The following is a 25,600-nucleotide window of genomic DNA, read 5'->3' on the forward strand; positions in this document are numbered from 1 at the left end:
CTATATTTAGAGGTTGATTGTAGAATGCTAGTGCATATAAAGTGACTGACATGTAAAAGGATCACAGTGGAAAGAAGAATGCCTCATACTCTTAATGGGAGGAGGAAAGAGTGTGTAAAGTATCACTGAGACTTCTGCAGCATCCACTCTCCATTGTTCTTAGTATCCAGGAATCTTCAGGGTCATCCTCTGTGTCTTCTTGGCCCAAATCTCTTGGGGCAAATACAGACCTATTTCCATTTAGGGAATAGACATTTAATTAAAACGGGCCTCACAAACTGATATAATTGGTTTTCTTGTAGTTGGAGTATTAAGTGATTGAAGGACAGAGAGAATGAGAGACGCTTTTCACTTTATGCCTTCTTGTTACTCTTGAATTTTAAGAAATAGAAATTTGTGACCTATTCAAAAAATAAACGACTAAGATTTTTTTTTTTGCTTTTTTTGTTTGTTTTTAAAGTAGTCCTCTTAGTCTAGTCCTGAATGTCTATTGCTGTTCATATTTCAACAACCATTCATTCAGAGCTTCGGAGGTGTAGGAATTAACTTATCATCATTACTTACCTAATAGACGTCTCCTGGAAGCATTTCTATTTCTGTCATTGCTGCAACCCACATCCAGCCATCCAGGGTAAAAAAAATAATGGCATCTCTAATTCTCTTTCATTTTTTTTTTTTAATCCCCTATAGTCAGTCACCACAACACGGGCATTCTATTCACCTAGCATTTGTCTTTCCATTTTCACTGCTACCTTTGTAGTTTTATGTTTAGGTTTTAGGTTTACATCTTAAGTGGTATTAAAATCCCCTAACACCTGAATTTCAAACTCTCCCACTTTCTCCTGATCCTACATCTTGTTGCCAAGTTAATCATCTTAAAATTTTATTCTACTGTCATTCCCTGACTCAAAAGCTTTCAGTCATACCAGGAACATTGGCACACCCCTGTAGTCCCAGCTACTCAGGAGGCAAAGTAGGGAGGGCCAGTCTGGGCAACACAGCAAGACCTGGTGTGTCACAAAAATAAATAAGTTTCCAGTGTGTGTTTTGTGTGTTAAAAAAAAACAAAAACAAAAAACACCATTAGTCACAATTTAATGACTGCTAAATTAAGTTTTACCCCCCAGCCTGGCTTTAAGACTAAGATATGGCCCTAACCTGTCTTATTCACCCTCCCTCCTTTCATATTACCTATCCTGGTCTGCATTAAACAATTCACAATTTCCCAAACGTAGCCCTCCCTTTAACATCCTTGAATTCATCTGATACCTACCTATTGGACATCTCCTATATTACTATGTCCAGGACACTGTTCCAAGTGGTAGGCATATATAGGTTAAAAAGAAAGACACATCCCCTCCTCAAGGGAGGCCTCATTTGTCTTAGGTACCTTCTCTCCAATGTTTAAATTCTGTCCATTCTTAAGGTACAGCATTCTTAAGGTATAGCTGGGATCAAAATCCTACTTTTCTGTAAATGACTCCCCTAACCTCAAATGTACTGTCTTTTTTTCTGAACTCCTCATAGTTTCCTTTTCTCTTTTAGTAGCATGTTTTACATTCTGACTTATATTTTTATTTTACTTAAAAGATTTCTGAGCAACTTGAAGGCAAAGACTGTATCTTTTTAATCTATATATTCTCCATAATGCTGACCATAGTTCTTTATTCATAATAAAAGTTAAATGTGGCCAGGCAAGGTGGCTGACACTTGTAATCCCAGCACGTTGGGAGGCTGGAACTAGAGAATGACTTGAGCCCAGAAGTTTGAAACCAGCCTGAGCAACATCATAGTGAGAACTCGTCTCTACAAAAAAAAGCTAAGCACGGTAGCATGCCTGTAGGGCTAGCTATTGGGAACGCAAAGTGGGAGGATAGCTTGAACCCAGGAGTTCCAGGCTATAATAAGCTGTGATCACACCACTGGACTCTAGCCTAAGTGGCAAAGAAAAATAGGGAAAAAAAAGTTAAATATGTATTTGTTTTACATATGAATAAGCAAATGAACCTGGGAGCCAGAGTTACCCCAGCAATTTATTAATATTATTAAACATTTACCTGTTCTCAGTGTTCTTTTTCTGAGTTCTGGCATATAATTTATAAATATTATTGACTTGTATGCAGCTATTAAATCTATAACATTTAAATATTTTAATATTCAGGATATTTGGAAGATGTTTACATGGTATGCAACCATAAAATTTAATATTCTAATAAAATATGTTCATTTGAATACAACATAATCCTGTAATTCATTCAAGCACCAGTTATTCTAACATAAACTTTATAAAGTTAATACTGTGTTCTTTCCCTTTCTTAGGAAAAGTACAATAATAATAACCTGTGTATAGCACTTTTACCTATCAGTGGCTTGTAGAAGTTATTTTGGTCTCTAAACAGACCTGTGGAATATATAGGGTAGGTATTATTTCTGTTTTAAATATGATGAAACTAAGGTGCAGAGAAGTTGCATAATTTACATGAGGTTACATAGCTAATTAATCAAAAAATCCAGGCTTAATCTTACAGGCATGATAATTGTATATTTTGTATTACTTGAAGTAATTATGCATTTTCTTTTCTTAGTGAAAGAAAGGATGTCTTAAGAGAAGCCGAAATTTTACACAAAGCTAGATTTAGTTACATTCTTCCAATTTTGGGAATTTGCAATGAGCCTGAATTTTTGGGAATAGTTACTGAATACATGCCAAATGGATCATTAAATGAACTCCTACATAGGGTAAGTATTACACATTTTCAGTGGCCATAATCGCAATTTCTATTATTCAAACTATATTTTCCTTTGATTTTATATTTGATTAGATTACTTAGGAATATATAGATGAATCGAAGAAAAATGAAAAACTATTACAGGGATAAAAGTTTACCTTTTGTGACATTTTTGTGTTGATTAAAACACTGTGGATTCAGGCCCTGTACTCTAGATTATTTTGCCTGGGTTACCATTCCTGACATTTATAACAAATTCTAGTATTTATATGCATATTACATGGATAGATATGGAAAAGATAAACTTTGTACACTGTAAAATCCACTGTTAAGTGATATTTTATTTTATATTAATAGCAATTTCAAATTCAAATTTAATGTTACTAATGCCAGTTCATAAAGTTCTGAATTAGCAGGCCAAATGTTAATAAATTATCTCTGAATGCCAGATACATTAGCTTTTCTAATAATAGACAGTGGTATGAGCCATTTATCTTTTTTCCCAAGGTACCATTCACTCTTTCTTTGACTGTGAATTTCATGAGTAAACAAATCCAGGAATCCTCATTCTCAAAATACATGTATTCAATTAAGGGTGTTTGCTTGAGCTTACATTATTAATATTATGAGTCTGTAGTTTCAATAAATCTTTTTAAACCACTTGGTCCATTTTGTGAGGGTTGGCTTAATTAAAATTGTAATAATCTACAAAATTCAATCAGTGGATACTCCTAAATTATGGTGTAACACAATGTGCTGTAAGTGACCAAGGGAAAGTGGTGCCATTGTCAGTCAGTCATAGAGTACCTTCTCTTTGTTTCAGAATACATCACATTCTACTCATGACTTGTGACCATTTGAAACAAGGATGGAATAAGTAACTGGTGTCAGACTGTAAGATTTGTGTAACTACCAAAGCAACCAATATACAAATATTAATATATCACAATTTCTCTTTTATTTTTGTTGAGAAATGAGTATAAGTGGAAATCTAATATTTTCTTCTCACACTCCAGTAGATACTCTGGCACCCAAATTTGCAGCTCATTGGAAATTCTACAGCCTCCTCTAGGGGGATTGTTAACTCCTGGAAAAAAATTATAAAATAAAGGGTGAGCACTTTTCTCCCTTGTCTCCGTGATCACAAGCCTCCATATTACACTGTACTGCAGAGAGGCCTGGTTACTGTTTAATACATAATTTTCAGAAAAAGTTACCTTTTTTACAGATTAAAAGATTCAGTTTCTCTAGGGGACAGGTCTCTGTGTATACCAGAGAAAGTAATATTCTGCATTAGTCTTTTGTGTTTCTCTTGGTTTCCTATATTGCATTATTTAGGGTGGAGTTTATCTTGAAGAACCCTCCCCAACGTCACAAAATTCATTGAAAAAACTCAAAATGAATTTTAAACTATCTAAAATATTTTGAGCTACTCCCCACCCTGCCAGATTGATCACTGAACTATAAGCTGATGCATTTACAGAAAAACTTGTCAAGAACAGTTTTGTACTTTCAGTAGAAACAGTCTTTTTCATAGCATTTAGAAAAATGTGGCATGGTGCCTGGTGATTCATTGTCAATCTTCCCAAATTGCCTGATCTTCCGGAGTACGTTCATTCTCCTTGGAAGCTACATTAACTTTTATGTTCAGAAAACATTTATTTTAAGAAAGCTCAGATGGATATTATTTGAGTACCATGAAAAATAAAACATAACCTTTTAAGTGTTTCTGTACTGTGTAGGTTTAGAAACAAAAATGACTGTCCTTTCCATAAAAACAAAACAAAGGCTTATTTTATAACCTGGAATGCAGATATATTAATTATATGATTAAATATACGATAATGCTTAGTCAGTATTATAATTTATTACTTATGCAGTGATTGTTATAATAATGTATGATTTCATATTAATAGACAAATTAAAATATAATTTTTTAATGAATGGCTTGGTATTTCCTAAAAACAAATTGTGTGTAATTTTGTATGTGTGTGCACTCAAATTACCTGATTAAGACATAGAATGGGGTGGTGGAGGTGGGTGTAAGTATATGACTCTGGCTATGTACAGACACAAAATAATTGAGATCTGTGTTAGTTGAAGAAAGAAGACCCAAAACCGTGTAGTTGCATGACCAATATAAACTAAAAGCAAGTATTGGTGCTATAAAGTTATCATGATTTTCTCTATAAAGTGAGGAAAGTAAGACATGAAAATGTTAAACCCTATCAAATTGATGCTCTTTTATAAAAATAAGCATATGTTTTTACCTTAGTTTATACTGTATTTCCTCATGGAATATTTAACTTTCTAAGTGTGAAACCTAGTGAAATTTGGACTAATTTCATTTTATTTCTTTTCACATATATATGAAGAAAATTGAATATCCTGATGTTGCTTGGCCGGTGAGATTTCGCATCCTGCATGAAATTGCACTTGGTGTAAATTACCTGCACAATATGACTCCTCCTTTACTTCATCATGACTTGAAAACTCAGAATATCTTATTGGACAGTGAATTTCATGTTAAGGTAATTACTTTTTTAAAAGTTTGTCTGTTTCCTTGTCCTTAATAGTTTTAAAAATACTTTTTAATTATTTCTTTGGCCTAGCCAATTTCATATCTGTCCTTAGAGATAGGGACTGATAAATAATAATTTCCATAGCCCCTAATTTCTATCTTCTATTCTTCTTCCTACTGCAATTAGGAAGTTGTTCCCAGACAGAGATAGAATTATGATACGAAATACAAAGCTGTTATGTTTCTTAATTGAATTGTCAAGATTACCTTTTTTTACTTTTTATTTTTAAATTATTATATATTTATAGGAAGTTGCAAAGGTAATAAAGAGGTTTTATGTCTCCTTCACCTAGTTTCCCACATTGTTATGTCACACATAATAATGGTATAATTTCAAGACCAGGAATTTGGCATTAGTACAATGTGTGTACATAGTACTATTACTTTATCACATGGATAGATTTGTGTAACCACAACAATCAAGGTATAGCACTACTCATAACATCACCACAAAGATACCACTCATGCTACCACACCCACTTCCTCCCTACCATAATCTGTACCCCTCATGGCCGCTAATGTGCTTTCTATCTCTTTCATTTTGTCATTTTGAAAATGCTATATAAGTGGAATCATAGTATGTGATATTTTGAGATTAGCTTTGTTCACTTCACATGATGCTCTTGAGATCCATCTAAGTTGTTCTTGTATCATGGTTGTTTTTTATTGATAAATAGTATTCCACAGTATAAAAGTATCACAGTTAACCATTTGAGGAACATTTTGGTTCTTTCCAGATTGGACTAATTATTATAAAGCTGCTTTGAATAAAGATGTACAGGTTTATGATTAAACATAAGTCTTCATTACTCTGTGATAAATGTCCAAGAATGCAAATGCTGGGTCATATGATAAGGGTGTGTTTAGTTTTTAAAGAAAGTATCCAACTATTTTCCAGAGTGGCTGTACCATTTTACATTCCACCAGCAATGTGTGAGAGATCCAGCTATTCCACATCCTCACCAGTATTTGATATTGTCACTGTTTTCTGCTTAGCTGTTCTAATAGATGCGTAGTGATATTTCATCTTGGTATTAATTTGCATTTTCCTAACTGCTAATGATATTGAACACCTTTTTATATGTTAATTTGCCACCCATATATGGTTTTCAGTGAAATGTCTCTTCCTGTCTTAAGCCCATCTTCTAAAGGGATTCCTTGGTTTTCTCACTGTTGAGTTTTGAGAGTTCTGTATTTGTTATAGTACTTCTTCATCAGATACGTAGTTTGCAAATATTCCCTCCCCATTATAGTTTATCTTTTCATCCATTTAACAAGGACTTTCAGAGAGCAAAAATTTTAGTTATAATTAAGTCAATTTTTTTTATTTTATGGATCATGCTTTTGCTGTCATTTTTAAGCACTTTTCACCAAGTTCTACTTACTGAAGATCTGTTTTGTTATCTTCTAAAAGTTTTATAGTTTTATGTTATACATGTAATCTGTGATCCATCTTCAATTCATTTTTGTTTTAAGATGCAAGACTTAAGTGCTGAAGACACTGGCTATTGTGATTTCACAGCTATTCTACATCTAACTGAAAGTAAATTAAAAGTTTTTGAGTAATACTAAATGTAACACACCATATTTTTATATATCATTTTGCTAAACTTCTTATAATAACATGTAATCAGAAAATTATGGTCAATATAAACAATTTTCAAAGAAATTAGTAATAGAGAAGTTGAAACAACAGGAAAATTAAAACCAAAAAATGTGAGAAAAAAGTAAGTAGGAAAAAAATTTTTATTGAAGACACTCCTCTCTCTGCAATAAAATGGTAGGGGAAGGGAGAGAGAAGCAAGCTGCTGCCTCAGTATTGCTAAGAAAAAATGAAACTAATCTAATGCATCAATTATAGAACCATCAAATAGAAGTACCTTCTTGGTCACCTAGTACTCGGAGCCCTCACTACAAAAATCCCTGTCTCCCAAAGTAGTTATCCTGTAACAGGGAGTCCTAACATCCTTAATTGAATAATTGTGACATTTTCTTAAATGATCAACCAAAACTCCTTCCTGGTTGCTTCCATCTATTGATCCTACTTCAACTTTTTGTGATAAATAGAATAAATCCAATTTAGTTACTTCCATAGGACAGCCCTTTCAATACTTGAATATTGCAATGAGCTGTCTCCCAACCCCTCACATACAAGTGCATTTTGTCCATCTCTCTGATAAATACCCTCAGTTCCTTCAGGTCGTTTCTTATTACATGAATTTTAATCCTTGGTGCTATATAAATGCATCTGTTTGTTTAAATCTCTCTTAAATTTTGATCCTCAGAATGGAACACAGTACTATTTTTGGTGTGGTCTGATGAATGCAGAATTTAGTGAAAGTGTCACTTCCTTGGCCCTAAATACTTAACAGTTCCTTAATAATTCATCTGCTTTCCAGGGGTAGTCATATCACATGGTTCAAATTGGGCTTAGTGTCAACAAAAAACCCTCAGAGGTTCTTTTTCCCACATATTATTGCTTAAGCCACCTCTCCTTATCATGTACCTTATAGAATATTTTCTAGATATGATCAAATTTTATCTTCTTAGATTGGAGTAATTGCTTCAGTCTCTTAAGACCATTTGAATGTTATTTTTGTAATCGAAAGGTTTTAAGTTTCTCTTCAAGTTTTGTGTGATCCTCAAATTTAATTAGCTAGTTTTTTGTATCTTTAAGTGATGATTAAATATGAGCCAGTACAGAGCTCGAATCAGAGCTGTACCACATGGCCCTAAGAACCTTCCTTTGAATCAATATCAGTTCTTTTGTTAATCCAGGCTTTTGGAGAATACTTACTCTGTTTGTTTGGAATACTCCTAAAAGTGCTATTATACAGCCCATATTTCTTTGTTCTGCCCTTAAAAATTTTATGAAAGTCCTTGCTTAACTGCTCTTAGCTATTCTCAGTCATCTTCTTCATCCTCATTTTCAGAGTGGCTTTCTCTTCTACCCACCTAGTTCCTCTCTATTCTTTTTACCTTGATTTATGCTTTCTCCATCATATTTTTCACCATGTGACATAATATATTTTATTAATGTATTTATTGACTATCTTCCATAATTAGAATGAAAGTCCATGAAGACAGAAATTTAGTCTACTTCATTACCTGACACATAGCCAGCACATGCCATATAGAAATATTCAATAATTATTTGCTGAACGAACAAATGTGTGAATTCCTGATCTTCTGTATACACCAGATAGGCCTACTAACTTAGAAATCTAATATGTTTTTATTAAAGTACATTAAAATATTTTATAATATACAAACCATTTATACATTTACTCTTTGACAGTATTACTAGTGTCAAAAAAGGAAATGAAATTGGTCATTCCTTTACTTAATAAATGTTTATGAAGCAACTACTATGTGCTAGGCATTGTGCCAAGCACTTGGGATATATCACACAAGGTCAGAAATTGACTACTGTTCTGATAGTTTCTTTTTTCAGAATTTTTGCCAGCTTTTTCGTTTTCTACATACTTATACCCCTTTTTGTAAACGTTTTTAAATTTTTTAAGCCAGCTGCTATGGTTTGAACGTGCCCCCTCCAAAATTCAGGTGTTGTCAATGTGATAGTATAAGAGGTGGGGCCTTTAAGGGGTAATTAGGCCACGAGGGCTTTTCCCTTCCTCCTGAATGAGATTAAGACCCTTAAAAAAAAGCTTCATCCAGTTTTCAGGTAGCTTGCCCTTCTGCCTTCTACTGCATGAGGAGGCCACAAGCAGGCCCTTACCAGACCAAATGTCAGTGGCTTGATCTTGAATCTCCCAGCCTCCAGAGCTGTGAGAAACAAATTTCTCTTCTTTGAAAATTACCCAGTCTGCAGTATTCTGTTATAGCAGCACAAATGGACTAAGACAGAAATTGGTACCAGAAAAGTAAGGAGTTTCTATAACAACCATCTAAAAATGTGGAAGTAGCTTTAGAACTGCATAATGGCCTATAGGCTGAAATAGTTTTTGAAGTGAATGCCAGAGAAAGCCTAGACTGCCATGAAGGGAGCATTAAGGGCAATTCTATGAAGGCTCAGAAGTGAAGAGAGGGTCTATAGAGAAACCTTCCTTCTTTTAGAGATTACTTGAGTGGTTATGAAGAGAATCTTCCTGGACATATGGATGATAAAGACTATTCTGACGAAAAGTCTCAGATGGAAAGGAAGAACATGGTATTAGAAACTGGAAAACAGGTCATGTTGTTGTGAAGTGGCTAGGAACTTGGCTGAACGACATCTATTGAATTGAAAAAATCTCCAAGCAGCGAAGTGTTCAGATTCCTGGGTGGCTTCTGTTAATTGCTTATAGTAAAATGGAAGAAGTAGAAATGACTTAACCGTGAAATTTATAATCAAATGGGAATTAGAATGTAAAGATTTGGAAATTTCTCAGACTGACCATGTAAAGAATAAAAAATCCTTTTTAGGAGAGAAAACAAGAGCATGGCAAAGTAACTGTTTGATGAAGAAATTAGCATGGATAGAAGGAAGATAGGTGCTACTCATCAAGACAGTGGGAGAATGACCCCCAAAGGCATTTCAAAAATATTCAAGGCTGCCGTGCTTATTATCACAGGCCCAGAGTGTGTGTTGCTTAGCAATTCCAATTGTGATTCAAATTGGCCCAGATGTGGCTCATGCCACTGCTCCAGAGAGCAGTAAGCTTTGGATGGCAACCATGTGGTGCTAATTATGCAGGCATGCGAAGGGCAAAAGCTGTGGAGACATGGCTTTTTCCACCTAGATTTTAAAAAGTGCCTTGGAAAAGCTCAGGGCCGAGGCAGAGATCTGCTTCAGGGTGGATCCTTTACAGAGACCCCACTAAGGCAATGGTTAGTGGAGCTGTGGGCGCAGGGCTGTCCCTAGAACCTCAGACCTGTAGAGCCACCAGCATGCAGCACCAGCCTGGGAAAACCAAAGCATGTGACTTCAATACATAAGAAATGAAGTGTGGGCTACATCCAGCAAAGCCATAGGGGCAGGGCTGCCCAAGGCCTTGGGGTTCAACCCCACCCCAGTGTGTCCAGACACTGGTACCTGGAGTCAAAGATTATCCTAAAGCCTTAAGACTTAATGTTGTTTGTTCGGTTTTAGACTGACTTAGGACCTCTTACTCCTTTTTTCTTTCCTGTTTCTTCCTTTTGGAATGGGAACACCTATCCTATGCTTGTCTTGCCATGTTATTTTGTAAGCACTTATTTGATTTCACAGGCTCACAACTAGAAAGGAATTTGCCTCAGGATGAATTGTACCTTGAGTCTTACCTATATGATGTTTAGATGAGACTTTGAACTTGGGCTTTAAAGTTGACACTAGAACAAGTTGAGACTTTTGGGGGTTGTTGGGCAGGAATGAATATATTTTGTATATAAGAAGGATGTGAATTTTAGGGGAGCCCCAGGCAGAATGCTATGATTCGAATGTGTCCCCTGTAAACTTCAGGTGTTACCAATATTATACTATTAAGAGAGATGGGACCTTTAAGAGATGATTAAGCCATGAGGGCTTCTCCTTTATAAATGAAATTAAGGCCCTTTAAAAAGAGAGACTTCATGCAGTGTGGGAGGACTAAAACACCAGAGTTTAAGGGTGGCTCCTACAACTATGTCAGACCTATCCTTAGTTTCCTAGGTTGTGTACTTTAGAATACTCCATATATTTCTATAGATTGCAAATGTTGATTTGCAAAAGGGGATATTTGCAAATTATCTCAATAACTTGAAATATATGATACTTGCATATTTCCAACTTCCTTAGACTTTTCTTCGTCTCAGACCAGAAACTATTCTTGATAGAAAAAACAAAAGCAGAATAATAGTTAATGACCTCTAGTTTCTTTTTCATGCATCAATAGCATATACTTGGTCCTTTGCTGTGAATTCAGTTTTAAATTTTTTTTTTATTTTTTTCCTTAAATTTACTCTTTTATTATAGCAAACGAATGAAAGATTCATTTATTCTACCCCTCCTTTTTTGGGGTGGAGGTCACATTTTTTTTATCTCAAATTCATCTAAATGCTAATAAAAATTATGTATTTTGTTAAAACCAGTAAAAAATGTAGGTGGTAAACAATGGAAACAAATGATGTGCTGCATGGAGTGCATTTCACTCTGCTGAATTCTAAAGTATACAGTAAAACGTTCTAAGTAATTTAAATGTCTTTAAGGATTTCCCATACTCCCTTGTGTATTAAATATTATTTCAGTTCTTAATATTTTGTCTTACATTTTAAAAAAATAAATAAGGAAGATTTTAAATATTTAGAGTTATAAGATACTGTATAATATCTGCACAAGATTTACAATTGAAATATAACTAAAGGACATTTCAAAGGCACAGAATATTGTCACTGATAATTCTTTAGGCAGCCATTGTATTGGACATAAATATGCTTTATGTGCAATTATACTGTTTCCACGAAATACTTCTTTTAGTGATCAGCATAGAATTGTATAATAATTATCTTTAATATTATTGAGATTTTGCTTATTTCATAATTGAGGGATGCTACCTTTAGGGCATTATGAATACAACTGTATAAACCAGAATTGTAAAAAATGATCAGTGACAATTGTATGAGATGTGAGTAGACTTAGCAGCTCTTTGAGATATAGAAAGCACATGGTATCAAGCTATATATGTCATGAAAAGTAAGGTGTACAAGGTACTCACTCATTGAGAATATCAGATAAAAAATGCTTCTCTTTAATTTTCAAAAATTAGTCTCTTTTGAAATTTGTAATGTTATATTAAACTTGAAGTCAGTATGTATTGCTTCTAGAGTTATTTGGCTCAGCACTATGGAATTTAATTTTGTAAGAAGTTGGTGGAATACATAGAAATAAAATATTAAAATATATAATATTTTCTCAGATTGATAACTAAATGCAGTGAATATACACAAAGATAGTTGACTTTTGGACTTTTTAAAGAGAAAAATTTTTAATTCAATTATTTGCTTTTTTCCCTTACAGATTGCAGATTTTGGTTTATCAAAATGGCGCATGATGTCCCTCTCACAATCACGAAGTAGCAAATCTGCACCAGAAGGAGGGACAATTATCTATATGCCACCTGAAAACTATGAACCTGGGCAAAAATCAAGGGCCAGTATCAAGCATGATATATATAGGTAAAGTAAAGTTGCTTTTCCTCAGTTAACCTTGTCTCAGACACAAAATTAGTCCACCAGAATTTTGAAGCTACATTTTAAACGGTGATTTTTATTCTTCTCTCATAATTGTGGTGAAAATAAACTTGAGGCCACAGTGATTAATGATTTTCAAATTAAAGAAATTTAATGACTTGCTTTAAGAAATTTTTACATCCTTTAAGAAATTTTAAAGCGTATCTTCTTATTCCTATCACTTTATAATATAGTTAAGGATTTTTGTCATATGTGACTTGGAAAGGCAGAGGGAAATAGTGGTTTCTGACATTTTAGCATTAAGTTTCTCAACCTGTTCAGCCTTTTAGCCTTTCATATCTATACATCTTTTTAGATAAATAGACAACCTCTTAATCATACTGGGGATGTTTCTATTTAAAGAACCCCTAATATTTGTAGGTGTATGAATTTTTAATTCAACAAATTGATGGGTTTGAGAAGATCATATTTTCATATTTCACATGCATATTACTTACAATCTCATACTGCAGTAATAAGCATAACACATTGTTTTTGACACTGGTTATTTAACCAGAAAAAAGGAAGATGATTATTTATATAGTTTTAGGAGATAGGGACATTCACCTCATTTATAAGTTATGCTTATCTCTTTTAATATACTAATGAATGCCAAAGGAGACTCTAAATTTCCTATTAACACATTTTATAGTTCTTTAAATGGTTTTTTGCCATCTTTAATAAATGACCTGTTAAAAATGAATCATTTTAGGAACAAATGCTCTATCTCTACCAGAAAACTATAAATTTAACTAAATTGCATATTCCTTTTCTTCAAAAGCATTTTAATTTTTGTTATTTCTCATTAAATCCAAAGCTAACCAATCCATTTGAGTGGCTGCAATAAAACAATTCTTACAGTGTCTTTTACATTCACATTGTATGAATGTAAAAAACTGTCCTTTTATATTTTGTTTTCTGATTTTTAAAATTCATTTTGAATGATGTACTGAGGGAAGAGAAAATGTATTAATATCTTCCTAAGGCAAAAGTCATGTTCTACCCAACAATGCTTGAAAGCTGGTTTGATTCTATAAAAATAGGCCAATTTAAATCTGTTAGTCATTCGTTTTGTGAATTTCGCCTTTATGTACAATTTCAGTACTCTCTGTCAGGGAAAAATGAGGAAATAGTATTCCTTTATTTGGGTAAGAATTCCCTCTGTACTCCTCACTCTTCCTGTAACACAAGGTGTTGGTAGCAATAAATTCCATGTGTCCATTTTGAATGCATGGTTAATGTTGGGGTGTGGCAAAATTCCTATATCCCATTTAACCATTTATTCTAATTATAAACTCTATGCAGCTTAACCCTGTAATTGACAACTGAAGTTAAATTGTAGGTAGATTATTTCCACTACCAAAGAAGAGAGTGCTGAGAGCAGAAAAAAGTCAGTAGAATAGAGCTACATGAGAATTTTTTTCTTGCTCTTTGTTCTGTATGAAAAATAGTATCATTTAATTAAAGGGCATAGCTTATGTGGATGTTCATGAATTAATCCCAGTATTAAATCATCCACAAAAAGTTAATCTTGCATGTAACATTAAGCTTTATTGCAGTAATTTCCTAATTTTTTAATTAAAATTGATTTTCTTTCAAAACAAAACTAGATGAGCATTCATCATCTTCATTGTATACAGTAATTCTTTGCTGCCTTATCACTTGCAAAAATGGTATCTTCACAGTCAGCTTTTAAAAATAGTTCTATTTTAGTTTATTGTGCAGAGGTCATTTAAAATGCATAACATGTGTGTTCTTATGTTAAACAGCTATGCAGTTATAACATGGGAAGTGTTATCCAGAAAACAGCCTTTTGAAGGTAAGTATGTTTTGACTTTTTTATGCTCAATAACATCATGTTAGTAGGTCACTCTTAGAACTATCTAAAAATCATGTTATTTTAAATCTGCTTATTCATTTTGTGGAAAACACACTAAAAAAATAATTTATCAATTGTGAATGCCTCACATACTACAAAGCATACTGGGTTAAGGATCCAGTTGTGAGTCTACTGTATTAGAAAATGTACTGGGTTAAAGATCAGAAAAACCCAGACTTGAATTCACATTGTGATAGTAATTATCTCTGTGATCAAGTCACACAATCTCTTGAGTCCTCATTTTTGTCACCTGCATAATAAGAATTTTAAATTACTATTTCCAAGTTCCATTCTAGCTATAAAATTATTTATATGATAATTCAATTCCTACTCTGTCTATAAAGACCAGCAAACACTGAAGACTAATCTGTCCTTTTTATTCCTTGAAAATATTGTTTATTTCTTTATTTTGAGGTTTGCATAGATCGGCTTGTTGTGTAACAAAAAACAATCTCAGAATCTCCGTAGCTTAGAAAAAAAGCATTTATTTCTCATTCACATCAAATATTAGTTGCTGTAGCCCTTCTTGGTTCTGCTAGGTTTTGCTCAGCTCTGCTTTACAAATATTCTGTTGAGCAAATCCAGTCACATGGCCAAGCCCAGAATTAATGAGGTGAGCATATAAACTCCTTCTATAGGAATCAGACAAGTCTGGCAATGGTTTGGGATATATATATTTCTTTTACAGAAAAGGGGTTAATGAATTATTCCTAAAATTTTAATATTCACTTATTTTCTTTTAGTTAGTTTTAGAATGTAAGTAATATGCTGAATCATAATATATTTCTAATGGATGCAGTCCATTTGTTTTGACAGACGTCACCAATCCTTTGCAGATAATGTATAGTGTGTCACAAGGACATAGACCTGTTATTAATGAAGAAAGTTTGCCATATGATATACCTCACCGGGCGCATATGATCTCTCTAATAAAAAGTGGATGGGCACAAAATCCAGATGAAAGACCATCTTTCTTAAGTGAGTATATAGTTTTAATCTGGACTCTTTGAATTACAGAAGTAGTTAATATACTGTGAATAATATATTCCTTAAAAAATTGTGCAAATTAGATGACTAGCTAGAAGTTGTTTAAATTCTTTTCCCTCTTCTATCATAGTATTTATATTGGAGTCACTCCTTCTAGAGCAGAATTGAGAATTTCTAACAAAAAGAACTCATGTGATAGGAGTAACACTTTCCTTCATATATTTATCAAATATGTCTTGAATCCCTATTGTATGCTGTGTACATACTGGAGTGAGCCCTGGGAATAGAGTAGTAAACAAGACAAACTTCCTGCAGCTAGCTCACATTCTAGTTGAGAAGGCAGAGTGAAAACACATAAATAAGCAAGATACAGATTGTGACAGTCTTAAAAGGAAATAAGCTAGGTAATAGACTTAATTTAGGGAGGCAAAGAAAGGCCTTTTTTAGGAGCAAACATTTGAACTGAGATTTGAAGCTTGAAAAAGAGCCAGTCATTCAAATGCTGAAGAAAAAGTATTCAGGCAAACAAAACAGCAAGCATAAGAGCTCTGAGCCTAGAAGAGGAAAAAATTTTATATTTTCAAGGAAGAGTGAGAAAGCCTGTGTGGCTGGAATATAGTGAGCAAGGAAAGGAATTAGATGATATTGGAGAAGAGAGAGGCTGTTGGCCATCATAAAAAGGTTAGATTTTTATTCCAAGTACAATGGAAAGCCATTAAAGTATGTTTTGCAGGGAAGTGACATGATCTGATAAAAGTTTAGGTGAAATGTTTACTGCTGTGTGGAAAGTTGATTGGAGGAAGCCAAAGTGGAAGCAAAAAGGCTAGAAAAGAAACTTTCAGGCATTTTCTTTTTCTCTTTTTTCTTTTTTTTTTTTTTTTCTTGAGACAGAGTCTCACTGTGTCACCCACGTTGGAGTGCAGTGGCACAATCTCTGCTCACTGCAACCTCTGCCTCCTGAGTTCAAGCAATTCTCCTGCCTCAGCCCCCCGAGTAGTTGGGATTACAGGTGCCTGCCACCACCCCCAGCTAATTTTCGTATTTTTAGTAGAGATGGGGTTTCACCGTCTTGATTAGGCTTGGTCTTGAACTCCTGACCATCTTGGTCAGGCTGGTCTTGAACTGCTGACCTCGTAATCCACCCACCTCAGCCTCCCAAAGTGCTAGGACTATAGGCATGAGCCACTGCGCCCAGAAGGAATTTGCTAATTAAGGTGGAAATTCTGGGGATAGAAGAGTTACAGAATTAAGATAATATTTCAGAGGTAGAATGGTTCAGACATCCAAATGTAAATGTAGAAGAAAATCTTCATGACCTAGGGTTAGGCAGAATTCTTAAATATGATGTCAAAAACAAACAGGATTCATTAAAACATTTATGATTAGACTTTGAAAACACTGGAAACTTTTGCACTTCAAAAGGTATTATTAAGAAGAGAAAACCAGGCATTTAGTGTCCACAACTTTAGTCCCAGTTACTTAGGAGGCTGAGGCAGGAGGATCACTTGAGCCCAGAAGTTTGAAGATATATAATAGTGTGCTGTGATCATGCCTTTGAAAAGCTAGTGCACTCCAACCTGGGCAACACTGCAAGACCTCATTTCCAAAAAGATAAGAAAAGCAGAGCCACAGACTGGGAGAACATATTTGCATAATATGTATTTACTAAAGGACTTGATTCTGGAATATATGAAAAACGCTGACAACTCAATAATAGAACATAAAGCACAATTTAAAATGAGTAAAAGATTTGAATTTCACCAAGGGAGATATACAAAAGCTAAAAAGCACATAAAATGATGCTTAATATTATTAGTCATTTGGAAATGCAAATTAAAACTGCAACGAGTTACTACTTCATACCCACAAAAATAGCTATAAATAGACAGAAAATAACAAGTGTTGACAGTGATGTAGAAAAACCAAAATCCTTATACATTGTTGGTGGGAATATAAAATTACGCTGCCGCTTTGGAAAACAGTTTGGCAGTTTCTTAAAAATGAAAGATAAATTTACCATACAACCAAGCAATCCTGTTAACAGGTAACCCAAGAGAAATGAAAACATATGTTAACCCAGAGACTTGTATGTGATTAATGATAGCAGCATTATTTATAATAGCCAGCAAGTGGAAATAGTCATAACAACTGCTGCTGCTACTACAACAATACATGAATCTGTTGTTCAAGGAAGAGGCCAGGATCCTAATATAAAATTGAACATCACTAACATATTGATAGTCTGGACTGGCTCACCTAAGAAGGAAATGTAGATAGCAAAGAGAGGACCCACAGTAGAGCTCGGAGGCATTCTAGCACTTAGAAATTGAGAAGAAGGAAGAGGAAAAAAGATTGAGGAAGAGAGGACAGTAGAGAGTATAGTCTTTGTATCTTGGAAGTCAAGACAGGAATAGTCAGACATGTTTAATCTGCCAGGAGGCCAAATGAGATAAGCAGGATTATCCAACATTGTCATCACTGGTAACCCAAATAAATGGAGTTTTAGTAAAGATATGAAAACAAAAGACTGATGTACATTTAAAACAATAGACAGAAGTGAAGGCAAGTATGGGCAATTCCAGCAAGATGCTTGGCTCTGAATAGAAGCAGAAAAAAATAAAGTGATAGCTAAAGTATAATATAGGGTCAAAATTTATTCCTATGGCCAGGCACAGTGGCCCATGCCTATAATCCCAGCACTTTGAGAGACCAAGGCAGAGGGATCACTTGAGTTCTGGTGTTTGAGACCAGCCTAGGCAACACAGCAAGACATTGTCTCAACCAAAAAAAAAAAAAAAAATTAAAATATTAGCCAGACATAGTGCAATGCCTATAATCCCAACTGCTTGGGAGGCTGAGGCAGAAGGATTGCTTTAGCCCAAAAGGTTGAGGTTGCAGTGAGCTATGATTGTGCCACTGCACTTGCACTCCAGCCTGGGTGACAAAGCAAGATGCTGTTTCTTAAAAAAAAAAAAAAAAAAAATTCCTAGAGATAAGAGATAATATTAGAATTTATGTGCATGATGGTCAATGATCCAGTAGAGAGTCAGAGATTATCTGTGCAAGAGCTGAGAGAGAGTATCAAAAACAGAATGCTGGAGAGGTGGAGGAAATGATATTCAGAGTGCAAGTGATACTGTTTACATTTGTATGAGTATATGGACACTTTTTTCTACTGTAAGAGAAATGAGGTTGGAGAGATGGATACAAGTGCAAGAAGTTTGTAGATCTGGTAGTAGAACCCTGAGGGAATTCCCTCTCGTGGCTTCTGTTTTCTTAGTGTAGTGTGAGAGCAGGTGATCAGCTCAAAGGAAAAATGGAGGATGGGATGTAAGAGGTTGAAAAGGGGAAGATAAGATACAATGCCTCTTAACCCAGCCTTCCCTAAGTTCAGAATATATTTTTAAAAAGCCAGGGAAGAAAGATAGATGGTGGTCAAAATACCAGTTTCATTACTCATAAAGCTAATTGGAGAATGTACCTTTAGATCTGCAGCCAAATGGGCTTAGTATTTTACTTCTACAGTTGATAGCTTTACCAGCCCACCACAGGCCCCACCCTGCTTCTTCATAGGGGAGCAGAAAATGTATGCATTCTTTAGGCAAGCTGACTTCTAAAAGAAGGAGAGAACTGCAAGGGGACCAGTTAAGCATGCTCAGTTCTTCTCCAAGATTAACAAGTGAGTTAAGTGTGAGAAGGAATAACTGAGGGGCAGAAAAAAAGCTGGAAGAATTCCTTCTATACTTCTTCTTGAGGATGGAATGGGAAATGTCATCTTCCCTTTGGAAACATGAAGAAAAGGACTTAAGTGTCTCCTCTAACAGTACAAGATGATCATGTAAGACAGCAGTTCTCAAACTTTTAGGTCTCAAGAATCTTCAGAATTATTGAGGACCTCAAAGAGCTTTTGTATATGTGGGTCATATCTATTAGTATTTATTATATTACAAATTAAAACCAAGGGATTTTAAAATGTAGGAATATATAAGAACACATTCCATTACCTGTTTAAGCAGTGATCTTTTCACACCTTATTTAGCCTCTGGATAAATACACTATATACTTGTGTGGAGATGACAGTAAACAGGGAAAATAATGTCTTAGTATTTGTTATTTTGAATATAGTTTTGACTTCGCGAACCCTCAGGAACCACCCCTCGCCAGGGTCCCTGGACCATACTTTAAGAACCACTTATCTATGAGAATAGAATAGTAGATATATTTGGGAAACAAAATAAAATTGCTGAGAAGTGGTATTTAGCGTCCAGTTTGGGCCGTTAATTTAGAGAAACCAGTGACTCCACTTCTGGTCAAGATGGAGTAACAGGGGCCAGGTTACCCTTCTGCCTGAAACAACTGAAAAACCTAGACAAAATATGTGCAACAGTGGTTTTTAAGACACTAAATATCAGGAAACAACGGCAATCTCTGATGGATGGGAAACAAATGGAGTGAGCCTTCCAATTGCCCAACTTCCTGCCTTGACAGTTCTAGATTCAGCACAAGGAGAGGAAAATGAGATGGAGCTCAGTGGACACTCACGGTTAAGGAGACAGGGATGACATCGTGGGTAGACCAAGGCAGATAGACTTCATAGACATTGCACCAGAAAGAGAAAGGTACACAGAGGGAGAACCCCAGAGATTTGCAGAGGGTTCCTCTCAGGTATTCAGTGGAGCACTGATCAGTGCAGGGTGGAGAAATCAGTAAGCCAGAAGCCAAAATCTTCAATGAATATAGGAGAAAAGCAAAAGTTTGTAGAGAAGTAAGTATTGCCTAATGGCATGAACTCTAGAGAAGCTAGAATTTTCACAGAAAGAACAAATTACTATTTGGAAATGGCAAAGAAGACAAAAGAGATTCGTACCCTTCCTTGTGGCTCTGGAAAAAAAGAAATAAAATGTGAACCCATTACCTTAGCAACTTTTGATTTGTAAATATAATGCTGATGAACAATGGATATAAGTATTGAATGAAAAATACATTGCATTGCTTTTTTTAGTAATAAGAACTCAGAATTTATTTTTAAACTCTCTTTAACTGAAATTGCCTATAAACATATTCAGCTTTGTATCTAATAGTGTGTGTGTGTGTGTGTGTGTGTGTGTGTGTGTGTATTTAATTTATCACATTTCTTACAAAGTACTGTTATCTACCTTAGACATTCTTCATTTATAGCCTTTGGGATACTACTGCTTTTGTTGTTATTGTTAGGTTTTGGACTCTGTTTTTAAATGGAAGTACAACTTTTTTTTCCTAGGATGACTGCTTCCTAGTTTCAGTGGGAAGGTACCATCATTGATTTATGAACACATTACTGCCTATACAGTCTTTCAGTTTTATATTAAGGCTCTAATGTGTATTGAAATGGTGAAAAGCAGGTTCTGCGAACCTGAAAGAGAAAGGAAGAACAAAAAAACCAATAATAGAGAAAGCTTAAGTGTATTCAATAGAGAAATTCTGTCAATATGACCAAATGGAAGAACATGAAATTACAAAGGGAACTCGAGCTATCAGAGTAAGCACAAGATGCCTATTTTTGGATAAACCTACTAAAAAGAAATGAAAAGTTCACAACAAAAGAAATTGTAATAAAAAATAAAAGAAGCTTGAAAAACTAAAAGCAGGCAATATTTTTCCTATTTTTTAAAAAATACATAGGTTAACTGAATTAAGGAAAAGAGGAAGATCAGTAAACTTTTGTCGAAAAAATGACTAGAGAATATACATTCTGAAAATGGATTTAACTGTTCAACTAATGTACATATTAAGTGGCAAAGTAACACAGTAGTGGAGAGGAATCATATAATAAAGATTCTTTTTTGCAAAAGCTTAAAGTATAATTTACTTACCATAAAATTCATCCATTCTCAGTGTACATTCATTGACTTTTTTAGTATTAATAATTTTATAGTTTGCAACCATTACCATAAATATTTCCATCTCACCACCACCCACACACACACACACAATCCCTCAAATCTATTTAGTCACTGCCTGTTCTCACCACTAACCCTAAGTAACCAGTAATCTACTCTCTGTCTTTCTAAATTTGCCTTTTCTGGATATTTCATATAAATGAAATGGTAATAATGTGTGGTCCTTTTGCATCTGGTTTTTTTCACTTAGCAAAATGTTTTTCAGGTTCATCCAGGTTTCAGCATGAATCATAGTCCAGTAATTTATTGTTGAATAATATTTCATCATATGGATCACATTTTGTTGATCCACTGGCCAGTTGATGAACATTTTGATTATTTCTACTTGTTGCCTATATGAATAATGCTGCTATGACAGTTCACATAGAAGTCTGTGAACATATGTTTTCATTTATCTTGGTAAATTATCTATGAGTAGAATTGCTGGGTTATATGATAAATTTATCTTTCATTTTTAAGAAACTGCCAAACTGTTTTCCAAAGTAGCTGCATTATTTTATTCCCACCAGCAGTGTATGAGGGTTTCATTTTCTCCACATCACTGTCAACACTTCTTACTTTGTCTTTTTAATTATATTTTAGTAAGTATGGAGTTTTAAACTCATTCAGTTTTAAAGTGCATTTTCTTATGATGTTAAGCATCTTTTCACATGCTTCTTGAAGCCATTTTTGTCTCCCCTTTAGTGAAATTCAAATCTTTTACTTGTTTTTTTAATTTTGCTAATTTTCCTATAATTGAGTGTCATGAGTCTATATATATTGTAGATACAAACCCTTTAGCAGATACATGATATAGAAATATATTGTGCAGGTCTAAAGCTTATCTTTTTATTTTTTCTTAATACTGTCTTGAAGTGCAAAAGTGTTCAAATTTTTTGAAGTCTAATTTTCAGTTTTTTTAATGGATTTCATTTTGATGTCATATCTAAACTCTGCCTAACCTCAGGTCATGAAGATTTTCTCCTATGTTTACATTTAGGTGTATGGTCTATTTCAAGTTAGTTGTTATGTGTAGTGTGAGGTATGGATCTAAATTTATCTGTTTCCAAGTGGATATCCAACTGTTTTAGCATCATTTATTGAAAAGGATCGTATTCTTTCCCCCATTGAATTGGCTTAGCACGTTTGTCGAAAAACAGGTGACTGTAATTATAAGGGATTATTTTTTAGATTTCACTTTAATAATTAGAAGCAATCTGAACTCAAACTGTATTTTTTTTCTCTTATGTAGAATGTTTAATAGAACTTGAACCAGTTTTGAGAACATTTGAAGAGATAACTTTTCTTGAAGCTGTTATTCAGCTAAAGAAAACAAAGGTAAATGGCCAAATGAAATACTGGAGATTAGAAATTTAAACAACTGTATATTACTCATGGAGATTTTTAGTTAAGTGTAGTTTTTAATTATAAACTTTTCACAGACATAAGCTACAGTTTTGGAGTGAGAAAATTTACCAGAGACTATGAATGCTACTTTTCCTTTGTCACCAAAAGCTTTTCCATTTCATTCAAATGGCCACCTTCAGATTTTAAAGACATTTCCAGGACTAGGCGTGGTGACTCACACCTGTAATCCCAGCAGTTTGGAAGGCCAAGGCGGGCAAATCACTTGAGCGCAGGAGTTTGAGACCAGCTGGGCCATATTGCAGGACCCTACCTTTATTTAAAATATTTTTAAAAAGACATTTCCAGAACCTGTATATATCAGACGTAAATTTAAAAATGTGTAATCCAAGCCAGTTGTGTACATTGAATGCACTGAGCCATTAGAGGCATTTGTTTATTTTTTAATGTACGTTCATTTTCCAAAAGTTCTAATGCCTACAGAATAATAGATGTCTGGGTTCTTGTACTTCTCTTTTTATGTAATGTACTTTTTTTCTGAGATTCCTTGCCAAGTTTAGCTGTAGAATTTTTATTATAATTGAGACCAAAGTGTGTTTGTTGTTTATTTTTTTTATTTTTCCTCTCAAACACTTCATGTTTTTTAGACCAAAGGAGCAGTAACAGTTGATAGGAATTACCTAGGACAGTTGTGTTATTTACTCAGTCTGACTCTTATAGGTCAGAACAATTGAAGGGACGTATTACTGCAGGGTTGTTGTTGTTTTAATACCATCCAAAATTGTTTAAAAAGCAACCACAGTTCGTTAGGGCAAGTCCTAAACTATGCTTACTTTGCCCTAACAAACTGTGGTTTGTTAGGAGATGTGGGTTTCATTAAATTGTACTTAATATACAATATAAAAACCAGCAGTCAGCCAAACTCTTGGGGTGTGAACAAGCAAAATCTACAATTTTTATCACTAAATGACATTGCTTGCCCCTTGTGCCTTGCTGGATCTAGTGGCATCACCCTTGGTTTCAAAGGGAAATGCATAAAGGAAGGAACTAAAGAGGAACTGTGTTTTTGTTCTTTTAATAACTTTTCACTGGCTCCCCCACTTGTGAGTAGGTAGTATTTTCCAGAGTATACCAATTTCTCTACTCCTTAACAGATTCAAACTTATTTTTTAATTTTTAAAAACAGAGCCTCCCTCTGTTGCCCAGGCTGGAGTGCGTGACAGGATCATAGCTCATTGCAACCTCGAAGTGCTGGGCTCAAGCAGTCCTCCCACCTCAGTGTCTCCAATAGGGCTTGAGACTACAGGCATGCACTACCACACTCAGCTACTTTTTTTAAGTTGCCATATTCTTTCCACTTAGGGTTCCTCTTTTTAAAAAACATTCGTATTAATTCTGTGATACTTATAGGGCAAGAATATCATCTGATTTTTATAGATGAGATAACAAAGGTACAGTAGTCTTCCGTTATCCATGGGAGATACATTCCAAGACGCCAGTAAATGTCTGAAACCATGGATAGTACAGAACCCTATATATATATACATATATATACACATATGTATATATACACACACATATATACGTATACACTGTGTATACATATCTATAATACATATATACATACTTTTTCTATACACATATACCTATGATAAGGTTTAATTTATAATATAGGCAGAGTAATACATTAACAATAAGCAATAATAAAGTAGAACAATTCAACAATGTTCTAGCATCACTATTCTTGCACTTTGGGCCATTAGTAATAAGAGTTGACTTAAATAGTAGTAAGATTTACTTGACCAGCCTAGGCAATGTGGCAAAACCCCTTCTCTATAAAAAAATACAAAAAAAAAAAAAAAAATAGCTGGGTGGGATGGCACGTGCCTGTAGTCCTAGTTACTCAGAGCTAAGATAGGGGGATCACTTGAGCCCAGGAGGTAGAGGCTACAATGAGCTGGCACTCTAGCCAGGGTGACAGAGTGAGACCCTGTCTCAGAAAAAAAGTTACTTGAGTACAAGCACTGTGATCCTGACAGTCGATCTGATACTAACTGGGTGTTAGCTTATACAGCATGGATATGCTGGTCAAAGGGATGATTCACATCCTGGGTGGAACAGCGCTGTAGGGTGCAAGATTTCATCATACCACTTAGAACTGCATCTGATTTAAAACTTAGAAATTGTTTATTTCTAGAATTTTACATGTAATATTTTCAAACCACAGTTGACCAAGGGTAACGGAAACTGTGGAAAGTGAAACCAGGATAAGAGGGGGACTACTGTATAAGGAAGTTAGTCACTATGTACACTTCACACAATAAGCTAATGTCAGGGATAACAGTAGAATGCAAATTAAATAAGATTTTTCATAAAGAAATTTCTGAGCTAGGTGTGATAGTGTATGCTGATAGTCCCAGTTACTCTGGATGCTGAAGCAGGAGGATCGTTTGAGCCCAGGGGTTCCAGTCCAGCCTGGGCAACATAGCAAGACCCTGTCTCTTAAGAAAAAAAAATTCTGAAAATAAAGATTACTTAGGAAAATTTGTTTTGAGTTTCCTACATTTTTTCAACTCTTGGAATCAGCTCCCATAATTTGTTTTCCTAGATAATTAGTTTCTATATCTTGAATAATTAATAAACACTGAACAAAATTAGTTTTTCTTTAAATTTTCATTCCTTCTTAGGGACAGATTCACTAGAACAAGTAATTTGAATTATCATAACTGATAAGTTATGAAAAACAGTGTTACTAATTCAAGGATATTGCATTATCAGAAATGCTTTGGAAAATTTTATAAACACAGAAAAACCTTACATAACAGAAAAAACTAAAATTTCATTTTTAAAGGGTCATATAACTATATATTAATACATGTTTATTGAACTGCTCTGTATAAAGCCCTGTGCTAGGTACATGATATACACAGATGAATAGGAGTAATTTCCTCCTGAA

At 34.5% G+C, this 25,600-nt stretch overlaps 1 protein-coding gene across 2 annotated transcripts in view; it reads left to right on the plus strand.

Annotated features, from left to right (window-relative positions):
* Positions 1–25,600, plus strand: part of RIPK2 (receptor interacting serine/threonine kinase 2) — a 35,999-nt gene that overhangs the window by 2,893 nt on the left and 7,506 nt on the right. Inside the window, exons 2-7 of one of the 2 annotated variants that reach the window (XM_012465089.3) lie at positions 2,586–2,739; positions 5,105–5,260; positions 12,284–12,441; positions 14,265–14,314; positions 15,191–15,352; positions 22,532–22,617. In XM_012465089.3, the coding sequence (XP_012320512.1) occupies positions 2,586–2,739; positions 5,105–5,260; positions 12,284–12,441; positions 14,265–14,314; positions 15,191–15,352; positions 22,532–22,617 (766 nt within the window). Of the gene's footprint in view, positions 1–2,585; positions 2,740–3,603; positions 3,842–5,104; positions 5,261–12,283; positions 12,442–14,264; positions 14,315–15,190; positions 15,353–22,531; positions 22,618–25,600 lie in introns of those variants that run through there. The other variant, XM_064384349.1, reaches the window with a different exon arrangement.

Source organism: Aotus nancymaae, unplaced genomic scaffold, assembly GCF_030222135.1.
Source record: "Aotus nancymaae isolate 86718 unplaced genomic scaffold, 86718_ANA_hifiasm-v0.15.2.pri h1tg000036l, whole genome shotgun sequence".
In the NCBI taxonomy this organism is placed as follows: Eukaryota; Metazoa; Chordata; class Mammalia; order Primates; family Aotidae; genus Aotus; species Aotus nancymaae.